Here is an 18,329-nt window from a genome sequence, read left to right as displayed (position 1 = left end):
TCCTTCTGATGGGCCTGCTGGGTGATCCGTACCTCTGGTGTTCAGATAGACAGGCTTGCATGTCTAGTCCTTGAAGTCTTTAGTTTTAACCCCAGTCCCTAAACACATGAACGAATTAATGTTTATTATTGCGGCCAAACAGCCAGCATAAGTCTCTAAACACATCTCTTAGGTATTTCATTTATTGTATTATTTATCTTCCTTTTAAGATACTTAAGAGTAGTTTACCTGGTGTTCCAAGTGGTTTCCCATCTAGGTCTGGTCTACGCTGGCTTTAGCTACAGTAATAACAAAATAAATACTAAAAAGCTACAGTATTCACCGGAATTTCAAGAGAAATTAGTCCCTGCCCTATGCCATGGGATTGATTGGGGGTTGTGGGCTTAATCTTAATCACACAGTGACGTTGGTTCACTTTGCTGAATATAAATTTGACATGTATTTATTTATTTCATAAAGTGTATACACCGCTTGATTGTAAAAAAAAAAAACCCTCAAAGCAGTTTAGAAAGCATAAAACAGTAAAATCAAGAAAAAATAACAAGCTTACTTTAAAACATACGAAAGTTAGAATACAAAATACCAAATAAAAAAATTACCTCAACTTTCTAACCATCAGGGTAGGCTTCCCTAAACAGGCAAGTTTTTAGCGGTGTCTATTAGAAGCATGGTAAGTGTCAAGAGAAAAGGGCAATTGTGACACTTGACTTGCCACAATTGTCCAGCAGAGGAGGCCAGTTGCGCAGTATCATTCTTATCCTTTCTACTATTACCTTCTACCTCTGGCCAGTAATGGATTCCAGAACTATGAATCAGTTATCTGCCTTGGTAAGGTAGCACCTTCCCATCTCCATGCATTTTCTTTTTGGAAAGGCAGATCATTCAGTGGATGGTCGAATGTGGTGACAAAGGGATATGTGCATCATTTTACCATATTCATGTTTGCATCCAGGTGGCCTTGATTGACTGGCTGTTTGACACAGTCAATGGACTGAGTTGTTCATAAGCAACACCTTTCTTGGGGGCCAGGAGAATTAGCTGGAGAAGTGTTAATTGAAAAGTGGACTGCCCTGTCTGCTTCCTATATACAGGATATATCAAATGATGTAACATTTACTAGAGTTGCATGACTTGGTTGCTTGGAAGGGATGAGGACCGGAGAGGCTGTATGTGAGAAAGAGACATACCCTGGCATGGCAGGTCTGTGTCACAGCAATGTTTCTATTTTTGTTGAAATGCTGAATACAAGACATACCGTTTTGCCTTTTCTTGGATACTTTGCAATCATGGGGCCTCTTTTGGAAGTTAGCTTTCAGAGGAAGCATACTATGGGAATATTTGCAATAAATAACTTACAAGGCAATGTTTCCCATCTTGGTGGAATGGATAGAATCATAAAGTTGAGTGTGTGCCCAGAATTTTAATTTAGGGACGGTGCTGCTCAGAAATCCGGCACTTTGTCCATAGACCGTACAAACTTTGACAATGAAAACCACTTAAAAAATATATAGCACTTTTATCATGTCCAGAGAATGACACACCCTCTCTAGTTCATGCACTTCTTAATTAACGTAGGCCTTTTCAGGTAAAACACTTATAATTTTGAATTCTGCTATAGAAACAACTGGTCAGTCAGGACATAGCTATATAATGCCTTTGCATGAAGTGATTCATTCCATACCCGCTTCCACAACCCACCCACTATAAGGATTTCAAAATATTCACCCCAGTTTTACTGTGGTTGGTGTCTGCTGAGATTCTGTTCTGAGAGGGAGGAGCTTAGCCAACACAGCACTTCAGAGACTGGATGGGAAGCAGCAGAAAGAGCAGAAAGTTGTGTTGCTTTAAATTAGGGAACCATGTCAAGGTTGTTTGATTTCTCTGCTGTCAAGAAAGGAGAGGACTTATTTTCTTGTAACTTGTCACAGAAAAAGTAATCCCACGCCCCTTAGATTCTATATCTACTCTTCCTAGCCTTGCTATTTCTTCCCTTTCTCACCATTTAACCTTTCTGTTTATTCCCCCGCCCAGACCCTTGCCCTTGCTGTTTCTTCCCATCAGTTCCAGATTTACATAAAGGCTGAGTAGGCTACAGCCCAGGGCCTTGTGATCTTGGGGGGGCGGGGCTCAGTCTCTTGCCAAAAAACAAAGAAGGCAGATTTTACTATCTAGGGCCCGTTGCTGAGTAACATTAAACATGTGATGTATGAGTCTGTGACTGTATAACAGTTACACAAGTGCGTACTTACGGTTTAGTAAAGTCCATGGGGGCTTTAAAGCTACTCAGAACCAACTGATAATGTCAGCTATGAAGCGATACAAGTGTTCAGATCATGGTATATAATTATAAGGTGCATTTTGAGAACAAGTGAGGATTCTTTTATGTCATTGTGAATCACAATAAAATTTAATTTTGACTTTTCGTGAAAATAATGAGTAAATGATAATAGAATGGTGCTACCCCTAGCTTCAGCTGTTCCTAGCTATCCTGACCTTTGCTCCTTCAGCTGCAGTGGGCTGCTGCTGACCCTGCTGTTGATGGATCTATAACTGGAACTTTGCTTTGTTTCCTCTCTAATCCTCAAGTGTCAGACTTGAAGTCTCAAACTTCTCTGTCACATATGAGGCAGAATTACACTTGTCCAGCACTTCTAATGGGGCTGACTTCTGACCACATGGCATGCCGAACAGTGTAGGGGTGGAGAGATGTGGGTACTGTATTTTTTGGTGGTGTCATCTGCCAAAGTGGTGTTTGCCAGCATTCTTAATATGTGTTATTGAAGGAAAGGTCTAGCTTGGCACATGATCTCTTTATCTGGAAGGCTTCGCTCAGAAAGTCACTCAGTAAAGCTTCATGGCTTATCAAGGATGTGAGCCCAGGTCTCTGCAGCCAAAGTTTCACATGCTATACACCACAGCACCCTTTTGACTCTTTGTGTGCCTGGGGAGTGGCAGTGGGAAAGGTCCTGAACTTCACAATTTACCACTGTATTCCTGCAAATGTCCTGACACAGCTATTCTTTTACAAGAGATCCAGGAGCAAACACAATGATGTGTGTTTATTGGAAGCTTCCTGGCAGTGCCCATTTAAAAACCCTCCATGCCTAACTAACCCTCAGACTGCATTTTAAACTTTCATATCAGCATACAGACTGTGTAATAGCTCCAGCCTTTAGGAATTTTGATCGTTTCTTTTATCTTTCTCTGGGAGTTGTTATAAATTATTTTATGGCAGAGGGCTTTTGTTTTCCCTTGCCTCCCTCTCACAACCATGTTTTTCTTCTCTGAGGAATGAACAGCCAGAAGAAGAAATAAAGAGCCAAACATTTGTTCCCCTTGCTATATGCTTTCCAGCTCCCGCTAGAAGCTCTCTCACATTTCCTTCACCAGTAAAGGAAGGCCATCTTCTGTTATCTAAGCTGCAAACACCTCCTCCAGCAGGCAGCCCTTTGAAGCATCTACAAACTAAAAGTTCAAAGAAAACCAACAAAAAATATCCAACTTTAGGCTGATTTATTATCAAGGTTTCTGAAGCTAAATATATATAGTTTGACTAAGAAATGACAAATGGAAAAGAAAAGCCATAAATCTGCAAATATTTGCAGGATGTAAACACAAGGGAAAGGGGGAAATGTTAGTGTTTCGCAAGAGATCACTACTAGAAATCAGATGTTGACATTCAGAATGGAATTGTTTTAGAGGGAGACCAGGAAGCCTATTGCCTGTGTTAATGCATAATGCCATAAAATTATTTTGCAAGGAATCATGTTGAATTGTTTAAATTAAACTGAATTAAACACTAGAAACACCAGGCCAACCTATCTTTCCCTCCTCCAGCAACTGTTCTTCACTCTCCAATCCTGCAACTTCTCTTGCCTCTGCCTCTCGTTTCCTGGCTGTTACAGGTTCTCCCCGTTCACTGATCACTTCTTCCAAGTCAGTCTCCAACCCCTCTATCCTTTGCTGCCCAGAATCCAGCCACCACTCCTCAGTGTCCAGCCAGTCCCTAACACTTCTCTGTGGTCACCCCCAGGTTGTGGAATGACCACACCTCTGAAATGCATCTTGCTGCATCACAGTATGTTTTTCTGTGATTGTCGCAACTGTACCTCTTAACCCAGAACTTTTTTTGAAGCAATGTCTTCCCTTCCTCTGTATTAATATCCACTGCTATTCTGTTATTTTGTGGGTATGATTTTAAGGTAATCCTTATTTGTTTTTAAATTATATGTTTATTATCCATCTTGAGACCATTTGGTGAAGGGTTGGCTTATAGGTTCAGGTTATCACTGAATGCCTAGCTGTAGTTACAGGTAGGTAGCCATGTTGGTCTGCCATAGTCGAAAGAAAATAAAAAAATTCTTTCTAGTAGCACCTTAGAGACTAACTAAGTTTGTTATTGGTATGAGCTTTCATGTGCATGCAGGGACAGTGTTCTCAAAGCTACCAACATGAGTTTGACCAAACTGTGGGAGGCAGTGGAAGACAGGAGTGCCTGGTGTACTCTGGTCCATGGGGTCATAAAGAGTCGGACACAACAAACGACTAAACAACAAAGTCTCTATCTTGAGAATTTTCCCTGTTTTTAAACTTTGCTTAAGGCCCAAACTCACTTGCAGTGATGCAAAGTTCTCTAGGGGTAGCCTCCCAGCCCGTGCTGGCCATGATTCCTGGGATGATTTAACACAAGTTAAATTCACCATTTGGTTGAAGTTAAACACAGGTAGGGTTGGGATGGAGAGGAGAGGAGACAGATGTTTGTGGAGGTTAATTCTAAACTAAAGCCTCAACATCTTCTGTCTCCTATCACCTACACACACTGAAGGGGACAAAGGAGGCATCAAGAGGGTTCTTTTGCTCTGAGGGAAGCGTCAGGGACTGACATGCTTTGTTGGCTTCCTCTACTCCTCTGATGCAGCTGTACATGTATAGCCCTTTGAGGATCGGCAGAAGCTAGCATGGTGCATTGTAGCTGGAAACAGGGCACTGTAAGTCCAGCATGCTCCACGGGAGATGGGTGGATTCGCAGGAGGTGGCAGGACTTTATGCAGTTCAGGCCCAGAGCAGCCATACCATTCTTACCACCCTACCCCCACCCCTTCAGCAGCCATGCTTCTTCTATGTAATTGTGTTTTTGTCTGAATTTTAAATATTGACTTGGAGGCTATATGATATAAAAGGAACCCTCCAAAAGTACAAAAGCAAAATGCTACTGCTACATTACAATAATTGAATAACAAGGTGGTTTTAGAATGTGGGCAGCAAAAGCTGAGTGTATCAAGACTGCGTGGACTAGATGGATTTGGAAGCAGTAATTACTTCGTTCACAAATATCAAGTAATCATCAAATTAAACCCACTTCCAAAAGAACCATATGTAAGGAATAACATATGTATACTTCTGAAACCAGTGTTATAGAGTAAATTAAATGTTTATATTTTAACAAAACAAAAAACATATTGTGTAGAGGCTAAAGAGGAACCACATAATTAAGGCCAAAAATGGTTGCTCTTTGATCTAGGTAGGTGCTAAAGGACAAGGCATTATTTTATGCTAATGTCACATTCTGAATTTGTTGATACCTCATACTACAGTTCTCAGATCCTAATTCATACACAGTTGCCTTATTCTGGTAGAACTTGCTTCCTTAACATTGCCATTCTTTTTAGAGTTTTCATTTTACTTGTTTATCTGTCGTTGAGATTAAAGCATTTAAGACAAATATAGAAGCTTCTGTGGGATTCTTTAGTTTCGGTTAACATAACAAAGATCTCGCAGCTCTTTTTTGTTAAAACTTGTTTTGCAAAAGTTAACCTTACATTACTTAAGGTAATGGAGAAGCAACCTAAATCATCTGGCATGTTACTTCACAGAAGAAATATTTGTGGACAATGCACTGTTGAAGGAATCAGGCACATTTGCTAGTGTAGAAAAAAAAATCTTAATTTTGAAAGAAGAATGAAGCTGAAACTTTTCTGTAGTTCTGTAGTTCAAGATACTTGATGACCTCCAATAGTGGTCACCTACCAATGGAAGACTTCTTCTTGAGTGACCAGACAGCCTCTCCTCCATACTTCAGTGCCTTATGCACTCCCAAAATATGTTCCAAAGGGTTGTGAGACCCTTTGGAACATATTTTGCTCCAAAAGCTCCAATCTGAAGAAGATTTGGTGAACACACAGGGGGTGAACACAAAGCCCCACTGCGTGAATGAAAGTCCACTCACATAACATTGAATGTTGCCTTATCCTTTCTTGGGAGTCTTCTGTGTATAAATCTGCAAACAAGTGAGTAAGATTTCTTTCATGTTCATCAAAATTCTTTATCAGGCTGGAAGCAAAAAAGCAATGGAGAGACAATCAAATGTTGCTGTGTCTGACGGAAACCCCAAGCAGGCAGTTCATATTCATAACAAATGAAGTAGCAGGTTAGGTTGTTCGTTGTGCAAAAGGATCTAATTTTGTGCCAAGCACTTCAGAGAAAATAAAAATGATGGCATTTATATAGATACGTATTTGCAGTAGGGGTAGGTCTGAATAACTTCTAACTTTTATATTTTAAAAGGGACATTCTTTTGAATCACATTTTCTCCTGTAATTACTACTCCATTTGCTTTCTTATTATTTACAAGCACTTCTGTCCCCTTTTCCATTAAACATAACCAAGATGGATGACAGCATCAACAATAGTATAGTCCACAATAAACATATGAACAGAAAACAACAATCGACATTGAAAGGAGTTTAAAAGAATGGCAGCAACTAAATAGTGGGTTAAAATGTTTTTAAATGGTAAGTTCTTAAAGGTCAGATAAAAATAAAAGGTAGACATGTTGAAAATAAGATTTTGTATGGGTACATTGGACAGACACAAGTCCAGTGTCAAATTCTGTTGCTGGATAAGCATATAAATATTTGTTTCTGAGAGTGCAGATAACCATTAATAACTATCAGGGAGGATTGACCCAGGGCTTCATTTCATTTCATTTATTCGTCAATTTAAGGAATTTATACTCTACCCTTCATCAGGGCAGATTACAAAAAAGTTATGAATTGAAGTTGTACTCAGATTAGACCCACTGAAATGAATCTCATCCCATAATTATAATAAAGCAAGAATATCAAAATACAAGATCAATATAAAAACACATCAATATTTGGGGGGGCAAGGCCTCCAATGTTCAGAATGATTAGGGGTGGAGGAGGCTGAGTGTGGAGCCAAGCGTGGCACAGCTTCAGTGACCGGCTCCTGCTGCTGCTGCTGCTGGGAAGGAGCGGGGAAAACAGCCCCTAGCTGGTGATGGCAGAAAGAAGAGGAGGCCTAGCAACGTTCCCTTCTCACAATTCTCCACCATGTGGAGGCCACATGAAGCTATCTCAGCTGAGTGGCTGCTCCGTGCAGCAAATTGTTTATGTTTACTGGCTCCCACCCATGTGTCTTATTTCTACACTGTCAGAAACAGCTTGGAAATTGTGTGGACAGAAGCCATGTGGTTAGCGAGTGCTGAGGGCCACTGAGTACAATATAGCCACCACATAGACACTGTTCGAAACAGTGAAACTACTTGGCAACTGTTCCCACGTAGGACACCATGATCTATAAAATGGCTTGCCATGCAGAGTGTGTTTGAAGCAGGAATGTTTGGGGCCGCGTGCAGAGAAACCACACGGCAAGGTACATACCACACAATGAGTTGGCATATACACATGAAGCATCACCACCACATGGAGACAGTTTCAGGCAACCACCCTAATAGGTCTATATCATGAGAAGCAGCTCACACAGATATCTGCCCACCCTGCGGTCCAGGCTACCATACAGAGGTAGTTTCTGGCAGCCTCCATGTGCCAACTGTGTGGAAAGAAGCCGTTTCTTAGTAACTAAGGTGTCAGAGTTTGTTGTAATGCGTATTAGTGTGTGCATTAGTATGAAACAAATGATAACATCATGGGACCAGACAGCACAAATGGCAGCTTTTCCTATCTTAATCCCTGTTTATCCAGTGTAGCATATAGATTTTTCAAAAACCCCAAGAATTGGAGTAACAATTACTGGTTTATGGTTTCAAAGTATGCTACGTTTTCTTCTTTTTGTATTAACAAATGCTTATCTAATTAGCTTTTAGGAAAGTTTCATTGGAAACATTGCCTCCCTTAATAAAGAAATGGAAATATATTTGTAAGCCAATGCTCTCCTTGACACTAGTGGTGCATTCACATGCCATGTGATTTTTTTTTTAGTACTTGTACAAGAATTAGTATGTAATTCATGTATTGCTTACAGTTAGAAGAGCACACACATTCATGGGCAAAGGAACTGGGATTTAATCATCCTCTAAAAATGATTATGGATTGGGGCAGCATGCAAGCAGTTCTGGGTTTTTCTCACTTTAAATAGCAGCCTGAGCAAGCAAGGTCAGTGTGATGCTTCTTGGCAGTCTGCTGTGATTGAATTCACAGGTAGCCAACATGGCACCCCCTAGATGTTTTTGGACTGCAACTTCCACCAGCCCCAGCAAATATAGCCAACAGTCAATGGTGATAGGAGTTGTAGTCCAGTGACATCTGGAGTGCACCACATTGGTTCCCCTTGATTTAAACAAATTTCTGAGAACTCTAGAGATGTGATGCTGGGCTTCCTCAGAGTCCTCTCACAGAGTTTTGCACTCTTTTGGTAGCAGGTAGTACAGTCAAGGTGGCACTTGCAGTTGATCTCAACCATTGTTCTAGTACAAAGGAGTAGAAGCCGTTTTTGAGGTTTCTGGGGCCCAGGTTGTTCATCTGCCCTGCCATCTTAAATATCTAGCATACTGCATCCTAAGCATTTTTTTGCTGGCAGAGAAGGTAATGGGAGTTTAACATGGTCTCTTTATTTTTCTTTTATTTATTGTAAAAATCAAATGTGATTCTATCCTTAGCATACAGTTTCCAGAATATAAGTGCCCCACTCACATAACCTTAACTTCGTATGTTATTCCAAAGGATAAACATTTGTTGCAATGGATTATGTAATCCTCTGTTGATCCTAGTAAAATTCAGCATGCTGGCCCATTACCAAGATGATAATTGCCCCCAAGAAGTTGATTTTCCCTAAGAAAAATCATGAAAAAATTGTGCAATCAAAAACATAAAAGATAAATTATGTACTTGAACCAAAATAGATTTCTGCCCTCGTTTTTTTTTTAAAAAAGTTAATCTGAATTATTTTTATTTATTTTTCAATGTGTTTGAGAACTAACCCTTATGGATCAAGCAGATTAACCTGAGTGTTAAGTGCAAGATTGGGTTCAGTCCAGATTTTAAGGTCTATGTTATTTGGTTATCTGAAACAGACCTCTTTGTTATTGGGATTATATTTCTTTTTTCTTTGTTTTACCTTATTTTAGTGGTCTAAAAGAGATGAATGTTCTAGCTAGTCCCTTTCAAGGTCTATCAAAATATTGGATAAAATGTGTCAAACCTTTTTTAATGTCTCATGTATAGCTTAAATAAATTTTACTAAAACTTCACAAACCTAGCTTGGTAGCGAAATGGATTGTTATTTTGTTTTAACTGTTTAAATTTTAAATTGTTATTTAGACCTTGAACAGCTAACTATTCTCCTGTTTTATATTGCAAAGCACAAAATACTACATCTTAGCTATTTATTCCAAATATGTTTTTAAAAGCTTCTCCTTATCTAAATAGAATGCTGTCACCTTAAGAAATTTGTTTAAAAGTGTTACACCAAACTGGCTTTCACATTAAATCACAGTATGTTGAGAGTGCTGGATTAGGACTTTGGAGCTCTTGGCACAAATCCCCATTTAGCTATGAAACTCACTTTCTTATCGTGAATTTCTTAATGCCAATCACCCCCTCCCCTTCTTAACCTATTCTATCTCATAGGATTAGTAGGAGGATAAAATGAGGTGACCACAATTTTCCTCCACTTATGTTCAAGCTGTCTCCCAGCTTGTTCTCTCGCCCTAAGCTCTGGGCAATCGTGTTAGCAGCCCAAGCCATTTGGATGTTCAAGAGTTTGGCCAGGGCTTCAACAGGAGTGCCAGTCACGGCAGCTAAAAAAATTCCCCAGAGCTGTCAAGAAACCCATCAACCTCTGAGGGCAAATCATCCTAATTGGTCCCCTACCTCTGCAGAGGGGGAAAGTTTTTGAAACCCTCAATCCCAACAGAAAATGATCTAACCATGACAAAGGACTGATGCCAGTATCTCCTACTTTCTTATCACCCTCTTCCTGCCCTGTTGAGAAAACAAAGTCCAGTGTGTGGCCTGCCACATGCATTGGGCCAGTGATATGTTGGGACAACCCCATGGTTGTCATGGCAGCCATGAAGTCTTGAGCCACCCCAGAACCAGTCACCCCAGAACCAGTCACCTCTTCCAAAACCAGCAGTCTGGGAATCCGTGGCCTACGACACCAGTTCTGTCAGCTCAGGCAGGGAGACTGCTGGGCAGCGAGGCAGGCAGTAAACCACCAGAATTCCTAATCTGTCTCTACTGCTCAATGCCAGGAACACCACCACCACTGTGCGTTAGGTTAGACGAGAATTGCTCTTAATGGCTGAATAAGAATTTAAACCTGGGTCTCATAGGTCCTATTCCAACACACTTAATGACTCCACAACACTGGCTCCATAATCCCCACACTGGACTGTAATTATTTATGGGTGGGGTTTTTTTTTCATATTTTGAGCTGAAGTGGACTCGAAAGGATTTCCATTTCCATAGGAATAGAAAAAAATGAACCCCCTTTCTAAAATTCTGATAGAAGGAATCAGAATTAATGTTCATGCTCTAGTCATGATATTCTTGCCCACAAAAAACATTTAACTTTTAGCTGGAGCACAAAATTGGGTCAGACGTCATAATGAAGAAGAAGATATGATTGGCACGTTTACTCTGTGGTTTCACGCTTGCAATTTGTTCCATATTTTATGTGATGTGAAAAATGAGCTCATGATTGGCTAAAGATGTTTAGATGAGAGTTTGAAAATGACTATGATGCAAGTTGGAAAGAGGACTTAAATAGTCCTGTTACATAATCATAACTAAAATAAAATGGAATTGCTTCATGCAGATGTATAACATTCTTCATTCAACGCACCCACTTCAGAAGTATATTCTGTCTTGACTATGTGACCTAAGGAGTTTTCTCTGTTGTTGAAATATAGTACCAGAGCCAGTAAATCCCTGAAATATATTTCTGCCACCACTACATATATATTTTCACACAATTTAATCAAGCATTTCAAACATTAAAACAAGCTTTGTATTAATTCAATGTTTCCAATTGGTTAAATGATATATTAAACTACCGGTAGCAGGAAACACACTCATTATTTTAAGTTGTTCATTTTTGGAGCAATCTTTTTGACAATCAAGGAGAGATGATGGCTCAAGCAAGGGGAAGGTCAATAGTTCCTGATTCCCTTGGCAGAGCAGATGAGCAAGGCAAAAATCAGCACCTGGCTAGGAGACCAGGGTGTGGGTCTAAGACCATGGATACCACTCCTGCAGCTGAGGCAAAGCAGATAAGTTGTCTTAGTAAAATACTGGAGTAAATAGTTGAGTTGTGTAACAGGAGTATGTAGTCATTAGTGGCCCCATCTCCAGAGTGTTGCATCGTGGCTAGTTAAAGTACGGATGCTGCCTTCTTCAGCTTTTGGCTCATTCAAGATTGTGCAGTTTGCAACTATGGGTTCAGTGTTGTGGAGGTGGTCTCCAGTGCCAACAAACCCACAGGGGATGAGCAAAGGCATGGATCCATCTCTTCCTTAAAATTGCAGTTGTTGGAAGGCGTTGCCTCTAAGGAATCCTAGTCTGGGACTTCCCTGCCACAAATAAGCATATTACAATTGTGTGTGTGTGTTCATAAAGCAAGAAATGATATGCAGGAGAACTGGATTTTCTTCCAGGCTATGTGTTTAAGAAAGTTCTTCGGTTAAAGCAGGAAAGAATAGCCGAATAATTTTATACCAAACCTATTTGTGATTGTAAAGAAGTCAGGTCTGTTTCAGTCATCATTTCAAAGTTGCCAACTGATTTTTAATCTATATACTATAAAGGAAGCGACCCACTGCAATGTTAACAAACTGTAATCGCAAGCCTCTCACTTAAACAGCTTGAACCATGAGGTTTTACAGAAAATAGTCCACGATCCAAAGAACCATGTCACGGGGCTAGTGTTAGCCTACTATGATTTTTAAACTTGAATAACTACCGTAGTACCATGCCAAATTACAAAATGCTTTTGAAACACTCCTCCATTTAAAAAAGAAGAGTTTAACATGCAACACAGGGAGCTTCTGTTAGTAAGACAGGTCTAACCTTAATGGGGTCACTGTAATTGTCCCAAATCCTGTCTGGCATAAAATGATTTTGAGGCTGGCTTTTCATTTCCTTTATTTCCTTGGAGATTTTAGTTTCCATATTAATACATTAGACTGACAGTCCTTGCCAACTATTAAGGCAATACGGCTGCTTAAACAGGAAGATTCATGACATATCATGGCTTTAGTAATAAAAAGCACCTGAGCATATTTACAACGATGCTTGAGGATGCCCAGCAACAGCAGCGTGTGTCCGTGAAGTGGACACGTCCTGTAGCAGCTATAGTTAAGCCTTATCTCTATATCTTCCCTAAATGCTTTTGAATTCAAGGGGTTAAGCTAGTAAAGTCACTTATCTCAACACATGACAAGGAAGAATTTGCCACAGTTCCCTAGCTACTAGCATAGCTTTCATCACCTTCTCTATAGAGACTGCCGTGAAGTGAAAGGATGGAGAAAATGCACTGAAGCAATCTAATAAGTAAACTATCAACTTGACATTTTTCAGCGATTGAAAACTTTTTCACGTAGCAATTCATTCAGACAGAGAAACTGTAGAATCCCTCTGATTTAAGGCCCATCTGGTTATGCTCAAAGTTTTAAAGCTATTCTATCAACATAAAAAAAAAATCCAAGTTGTATACTACTTTTCTTCGCCAAACTATCCATTTTTAAGCCACAAATATTTTCCCAGTACTTTTAGATTTTATCTAAAAAGTATATTTTAACAGTATTTTAAATAGTTTTTAAAACAATAACAATTTATCTTGATAGATGACATGCTGTGTTTTTTCATTTTATTTTAATTAGCCATTGTGAAACCAAATTCCCCTTTGTTTTATTCCTTTGAATACTGTTTAATTACGGTTATCATGCCAGATATCTTAAAGGTTATTTTACCAATACAGTTTCATTTAACATAAGCCATATGGAATCAATAGTGCTGTTTCCTAAAGTAAATGCTTGGAAAATCTTACATTCATATGTTAAGAGTGCACATCCTTTCCTCATTAGTTGGAAAGTACAGGGATTTTGGCACAGGTTCTGTGTGGAAGCATTGTGCAGCTTTTATATGGATTTTGTTTTTAGCCTTTGATGACACTGTTTAGAATAGGAAGTATCTAATAAGTAAAGCATTTTGTCTAATGTGCTGCCAGTGTGTTTAATATATGCCTGGAGGTCTGAAACATTATCTTCTCCACTGCAGTAATATGCATTTAATTCTCTGAAAGCAGAAGGTCGAACTTTTAAAAGGGACTCAAAGTACATTTTCAACTAAAATAATTTAAAACACATGTGATAGGGGACCTGAGTAATGTACAGTTGGTTTTTATGGTTTAATCATGATCATGTTAATGCACACCAGTAGCTAATTAAAGAAAACTTTTATTGTTCGTTTTAAATGGGTTATGTAAAGAGTAAGTGAACTGATATAAATGCAGCTCAACGATAAACGTTGCCATTACATTTGCTATCAGGAAGCCGATATTGGTGCTTTTGACATCTTTAAAATATTGGCCCATTTCTTCCATAACAAAGCATGGAACGTTTTTAGAGTTCTTGCATTTGGAATTGTTCACCAGTATAAAAGGATATTCCATTTGATGCCCAGATTTATTGCCAAGCTTGCCTTTTAAAGTTAATAGCTGCAAATCCCAACTCAGTAACTGGCTAAGTGACATATAACGATATATATCCTCCCAGAGATCATCCCTAGCAGATCTGTGTGTCTTGCCATAGCCCTTAAGGTCTGCTGGATATACTTTCCTGGAGGCATTGCCTGTGTGCCAAGTCAGAACATCAAAAGGTGATAATGCTGGTGTACTTTCTAGCTATGCAATCCCTCCCCTCAGAAGCCTGTTTAATTCCAAGTCTGGCTGCTTTCTAGAGACAGTACTGGCCTGTTGTGACTAGTGATTGATGACTTTATCAAGCTTTTCTTATATATTGCTTTATTGGGGGTTTTCTTTGGGGGAGTGGATTTTATGGTTTGGTTTAATATATTCTACTTTTTTGTGCGACAGCTTGCACTTCTGGATTCGCATGATAAAAAAAATTGTATACAACGCTTCAGTACAATTCTTTCTAATTTATTAGTGAGACACATATTCAAATCAATGTTCTGTTTTGCATAATATTTTGAAAAATCAGGCTGCTGTTCTGTTTTGTACAATACTTTTTTTAGAAGCAAAAACCATGCGACAATGCGTTGATAGAAAATGCCTGTTCAAGATAGAACCAGGGATTTCAGCATTAAAAAGCAGGGTGGGGAATCATGCTTCCCTGTCATTAATTGATGGTACCTGCTGTATACTGTGCAGTATCAGTACAGGACTCACCACTCCTACTCAGTTCAGCCTGTGTCTAATATAAATACTTTTCTAGCCTGCTTCAAAAGCCATTCCAGGATATTTAAATATAATGGGTTTGTCAGGGTTACGGTAATCAGTGCAGAAGTTTAAGAAATAGGTATTGAATTCAAGTTGGAAAATCTGTAACTAGAAAACAAAAATTTATAGTATTAATGTTTCTCTTTGCAAAGCTATGCTTCAGTAAATTGATAGGTCTAAGGAAATAGTTGTTTCCTTTGACTCATAAAAAGTCACTACGTGGACACATTTCAGTGGGAATTTTTTCTTATATACTTTATGCTGAACATCTTCTAAGTGGACCATATTGCCTTTTCTTTAGCAACAGGCCTATTGGGAAGACAGTGGCATTAGTCCCAATTCTTTGCTTAACCACTCAACAGTTCTTGTGGTACAAAGCAATGCATTGAGTGGGAACAAAGTCAGCAGGACTTGTTTGTCGTCATGACTTCAACACACAACATCCTGTTAGCGACCAAGATGGTTTAAAGATGTGAAAGGCAAACAAGTGGCTTGCTGAAGGAACTGGTCATATTTTCTCTACAGCCAGGGGTGACTAAACTTTTTCAGGCTGAGGACCATACTGACTCATCCTCCACTCTCTCCTCCTGGGGCCAAACTGGGTGTGGCAGAAATGTATAAGTGGGCATAGAATCATAAAATGGTGGAGCTGGAAGGAACCTTCAGGGTCATCTAGTCCAAACTGCAATGCAGGGATCTCAACATGTGGCCTCCTCCAATCTACTTTGAAACCATACTGGACCCTGCATGGCCTTGCAAATGTGCTAGCAGAACAGCCAGTGTTAATTTTGTTAAGAATGAGTTTTCAGGAGTGGGGCTCAGAAGAGTCTTTTGGCTCCACAGAATCACGGCTGCGGGGCAGGGAGGCTATGAAGCGGTCAGTGACAAATATTGTTTTATTTTTATTTATTTTTATAATAATTGACAAATTTGGAAGCTTTGGGAGATGCAATCTCCTGTTGGGAGATGGCATCACAACAGGGGCCTATAGCAACAATTGAGTTATAGAAGTTCTAATAATATTTTTTTTTAAAAAAAAAGGAAGAATTTTTTGGGTCATCATGGTGTCACAGCAGCAGATCAGTAATCCAGCCAGCAATTTTAAATACTATATACTACTGGTAAGCCAGGTGCCCCCCCCCCATCTTATATTTGTGCAGCTGGTTCTTCCTGCCTAAGTGTAGACCCTTACCTTTGTCCCTATTGAAATTCATTCTATTAGTTTGGGGCCAGTTTTCCAATCTGTTAAGATCATCATGAATCCTGATTCTGTCTTCTATGGCAATAACTACCCCTCCCAGTTTGATGTCCTCTGCAAATTTGATGAGCACCCCCTCAATACCTTCACCCAGATCTGTTATTTAAATATAATTAATTACTTGAAAGGCAGCTGATCAGTTAAAACATCTTTAATTGGCTGACACACTATCTTTTGAATTCCTAAATGGTCTGAAAAACAAATTAGTTTGAACGTAGGAAACATGTATTCCTCCTGCCACATCTTTCACTAGCATGTCATTAAATATGAGTCACCATTTCTCTGGAACAGACACCTGCTGAGTTTTCATGAGTGATTCCTATTTTAAAAGTTAACTTGGCAAGTTTCTTTTTTTATAGAATCCTCTCTCTCTTGACCTCATGTTTATATAGCAATTGTTTTATGTTGTGAAATGGAAATACTTAGGATATGACTATTTTAAGTTAATATGCTATTTTTCTTCCCAGGTTTCCAAACAGGAACAGAAAAAAATGGATACGTCTGATGGAGGCATGACTGAAACATCTTCACGTTACAGTGGAGCCCAAGACAGTGGCATTGGCAGTGACAGTGTTAAAATCAGAATAGTCCAAATAGAACAACACAGTGGTACCAGCCATCACCGCATTGCCCGTCCTTCTCGGCAATCTTCTATCGTGAAGAACCTGAACTTCATTCCCTTTGATATTTTTATTACAGCAAGCCGAATATCCTTTATGACTTACTCATGTGCCACCATACCTAAATCAAAATCGCAGGAAGATCAGAAAGATGGAGAGAAAGCAGCCAAAACTTCATTAACCCTTCCTGAAGCAAACTTGAGAGTTGAGCACGATTTCAAGAAGCCCAGCGGAGCGGGCATTTCATCTGTAACAGCAGATGACCTATTGAATGCTAACAGTTCACTGCCTTCTGGGAAAAAAGCAGGTCTTCTATCTCTTGAAAGTCTTCATGCTTCCACAAGATCATCCGCTAGGCAAGCCTTGGGCATAACTATCGTTCGACAGCCTGGTCGCAGGGGAACTAGTGACTTGCAGTTAGAACCATTTTTGCACCTTGTCGTATCTCAACCTTCTTTGATCTTAAGCTGTCATCATAGAAAGCAGAGAGTGGAAATATCTGTGTTTGATGCGGTCCTTAAAGGTGTAGCTTCAGACTACAAGTGCACAGGTAAGACCTTTTAATGTCTGGCAGAATAATAATTCTTTTGTTCAGAGATTACCTTGATGTACTATGGACAGCTTTCCTTCATGACCACATAATCTGGCCTCTGCTCAAGTTCAGAAACATTTTTTAAAAAAAATATTAAGAAAGCAGAACTGTATAGCTAAACGTTTTAGTTTGAAGTGTTTTCCCCTTTTCTCGCACAAACCAGTACATGAATGTCATTGTTGTTTAGTCGTGTCCGACTCTTCGTGACCCCATGGATCAGAGCACGCCAGGCACTCCTGTCTTCCACTGCCTCCCGCAGTTTGGTCAAACTCATGCTGGTAGCTTCAAGAACACTTTCCAACCATCGCGTCCTCTGTCGTCCCCTTCTCCTGGTGCCCTCCATCTTTCCCAACATCAGGGTCTTTTCCAGGGAGTCTTCTCTTCTCATGAGGTGGCCAAAGTACTGGAGCCTCAGCTTCACGATCTATCCTTCCAGTGAGCACTCAGGGCTGATTTCCTTAAGAATGGATAGGTTTGATCTTCTTGCAGTCCATGGGACTCTCAAGAGTCTCCTCCAGCACCAGAATTCAAAAGCATCAATTCTTCGGCGATCAGCCTTCTTTATGGTCCAGCTCCCATACATCACTACTGGGAAAACCATCGCTTTAACTATGTCATTATTAACCTTTAAAACATCTAAATTGCTCCATATAAAATGGAGTGCTTGCTGTGGAGCAGCACTGTTGTTCCTATGACATCTTTCTTTTAAGCAGCACTGCCTTAAGAGTACTGCCTTTGTAAGTACTGCTTTAAAAACCTTTGGGCCCATGAAAAGCCTTCTAGTCGGCTTATCAGATCCAAGTATTAAATGGAATCTGAATCTGCTGGTTTTTCTCTGGGGGCTCTACTTGAGCAATGCACATTTGGCTGGGATTCCCCAATGATTTTTAAAAAGATATGATTGCATATCAGTGTTGTTTTGAAGGGTCTGTTCCATGCTGCTATCTCAACCCCATTTTCACTCCTGAAAATGTCATGTCAGCCACTTGTCCACTTGGTAACATCAGGGTGATATGAATACTGCACAGACATTTGTGGGGAAGTGGCCACAACTAAGAGGACCTTTGCACAGAAGGGAAGGACCGTGCAGGAACTATCAGCCACCCTGCTGCCTGGGACCTTTAGAAGGAGCTGCTAC

The 18,329-nt window shown here is 39.8% G+C and overlaps 1 protein-coding gene across 7 annotated transcripts in view; it reads left to right on the top strand.

Moving 5' to 3' along the window:
• The window catches only part of VPS13B (vacuolar protein sorting 13 homolog B), a 382,518-nt gene that overhangs the window by 258,427 nt on the left and 105,762 nt on the right, over positions 1-18,329 (top strand). For all 7 annotated transcript variants that reach the window (XM_083450859.1, XM_083450860.1, XM_083450858.1 and 4 more), the window contains exon 34: positions 16,447-17,149. In XM_083450859.1, the coding sequence (XP_083306985.1) occupies positions 16,447-17,149 (703 nt within the window). The remainder of the gene's footprint in view (positions 1-16,446; positions 17,150-18,329) is intronic.

Source organism: Podarcis tiliguerta (assembly GCF_965153285.1).
Source record: "Podarcis tiliguerta genome assembly, chromosome: 7".
Lineage (NCBI taxonomy): Eukaryota > Metazoa > Chordata > Lepidosauria > Squamata > Lacertidae > Podarcis > Podarcis tiliguerta.
Note: the sequence above shows the minus strand (reverse complement) of the source record. Positions and strands in the feature narration are given on the sequence as shown.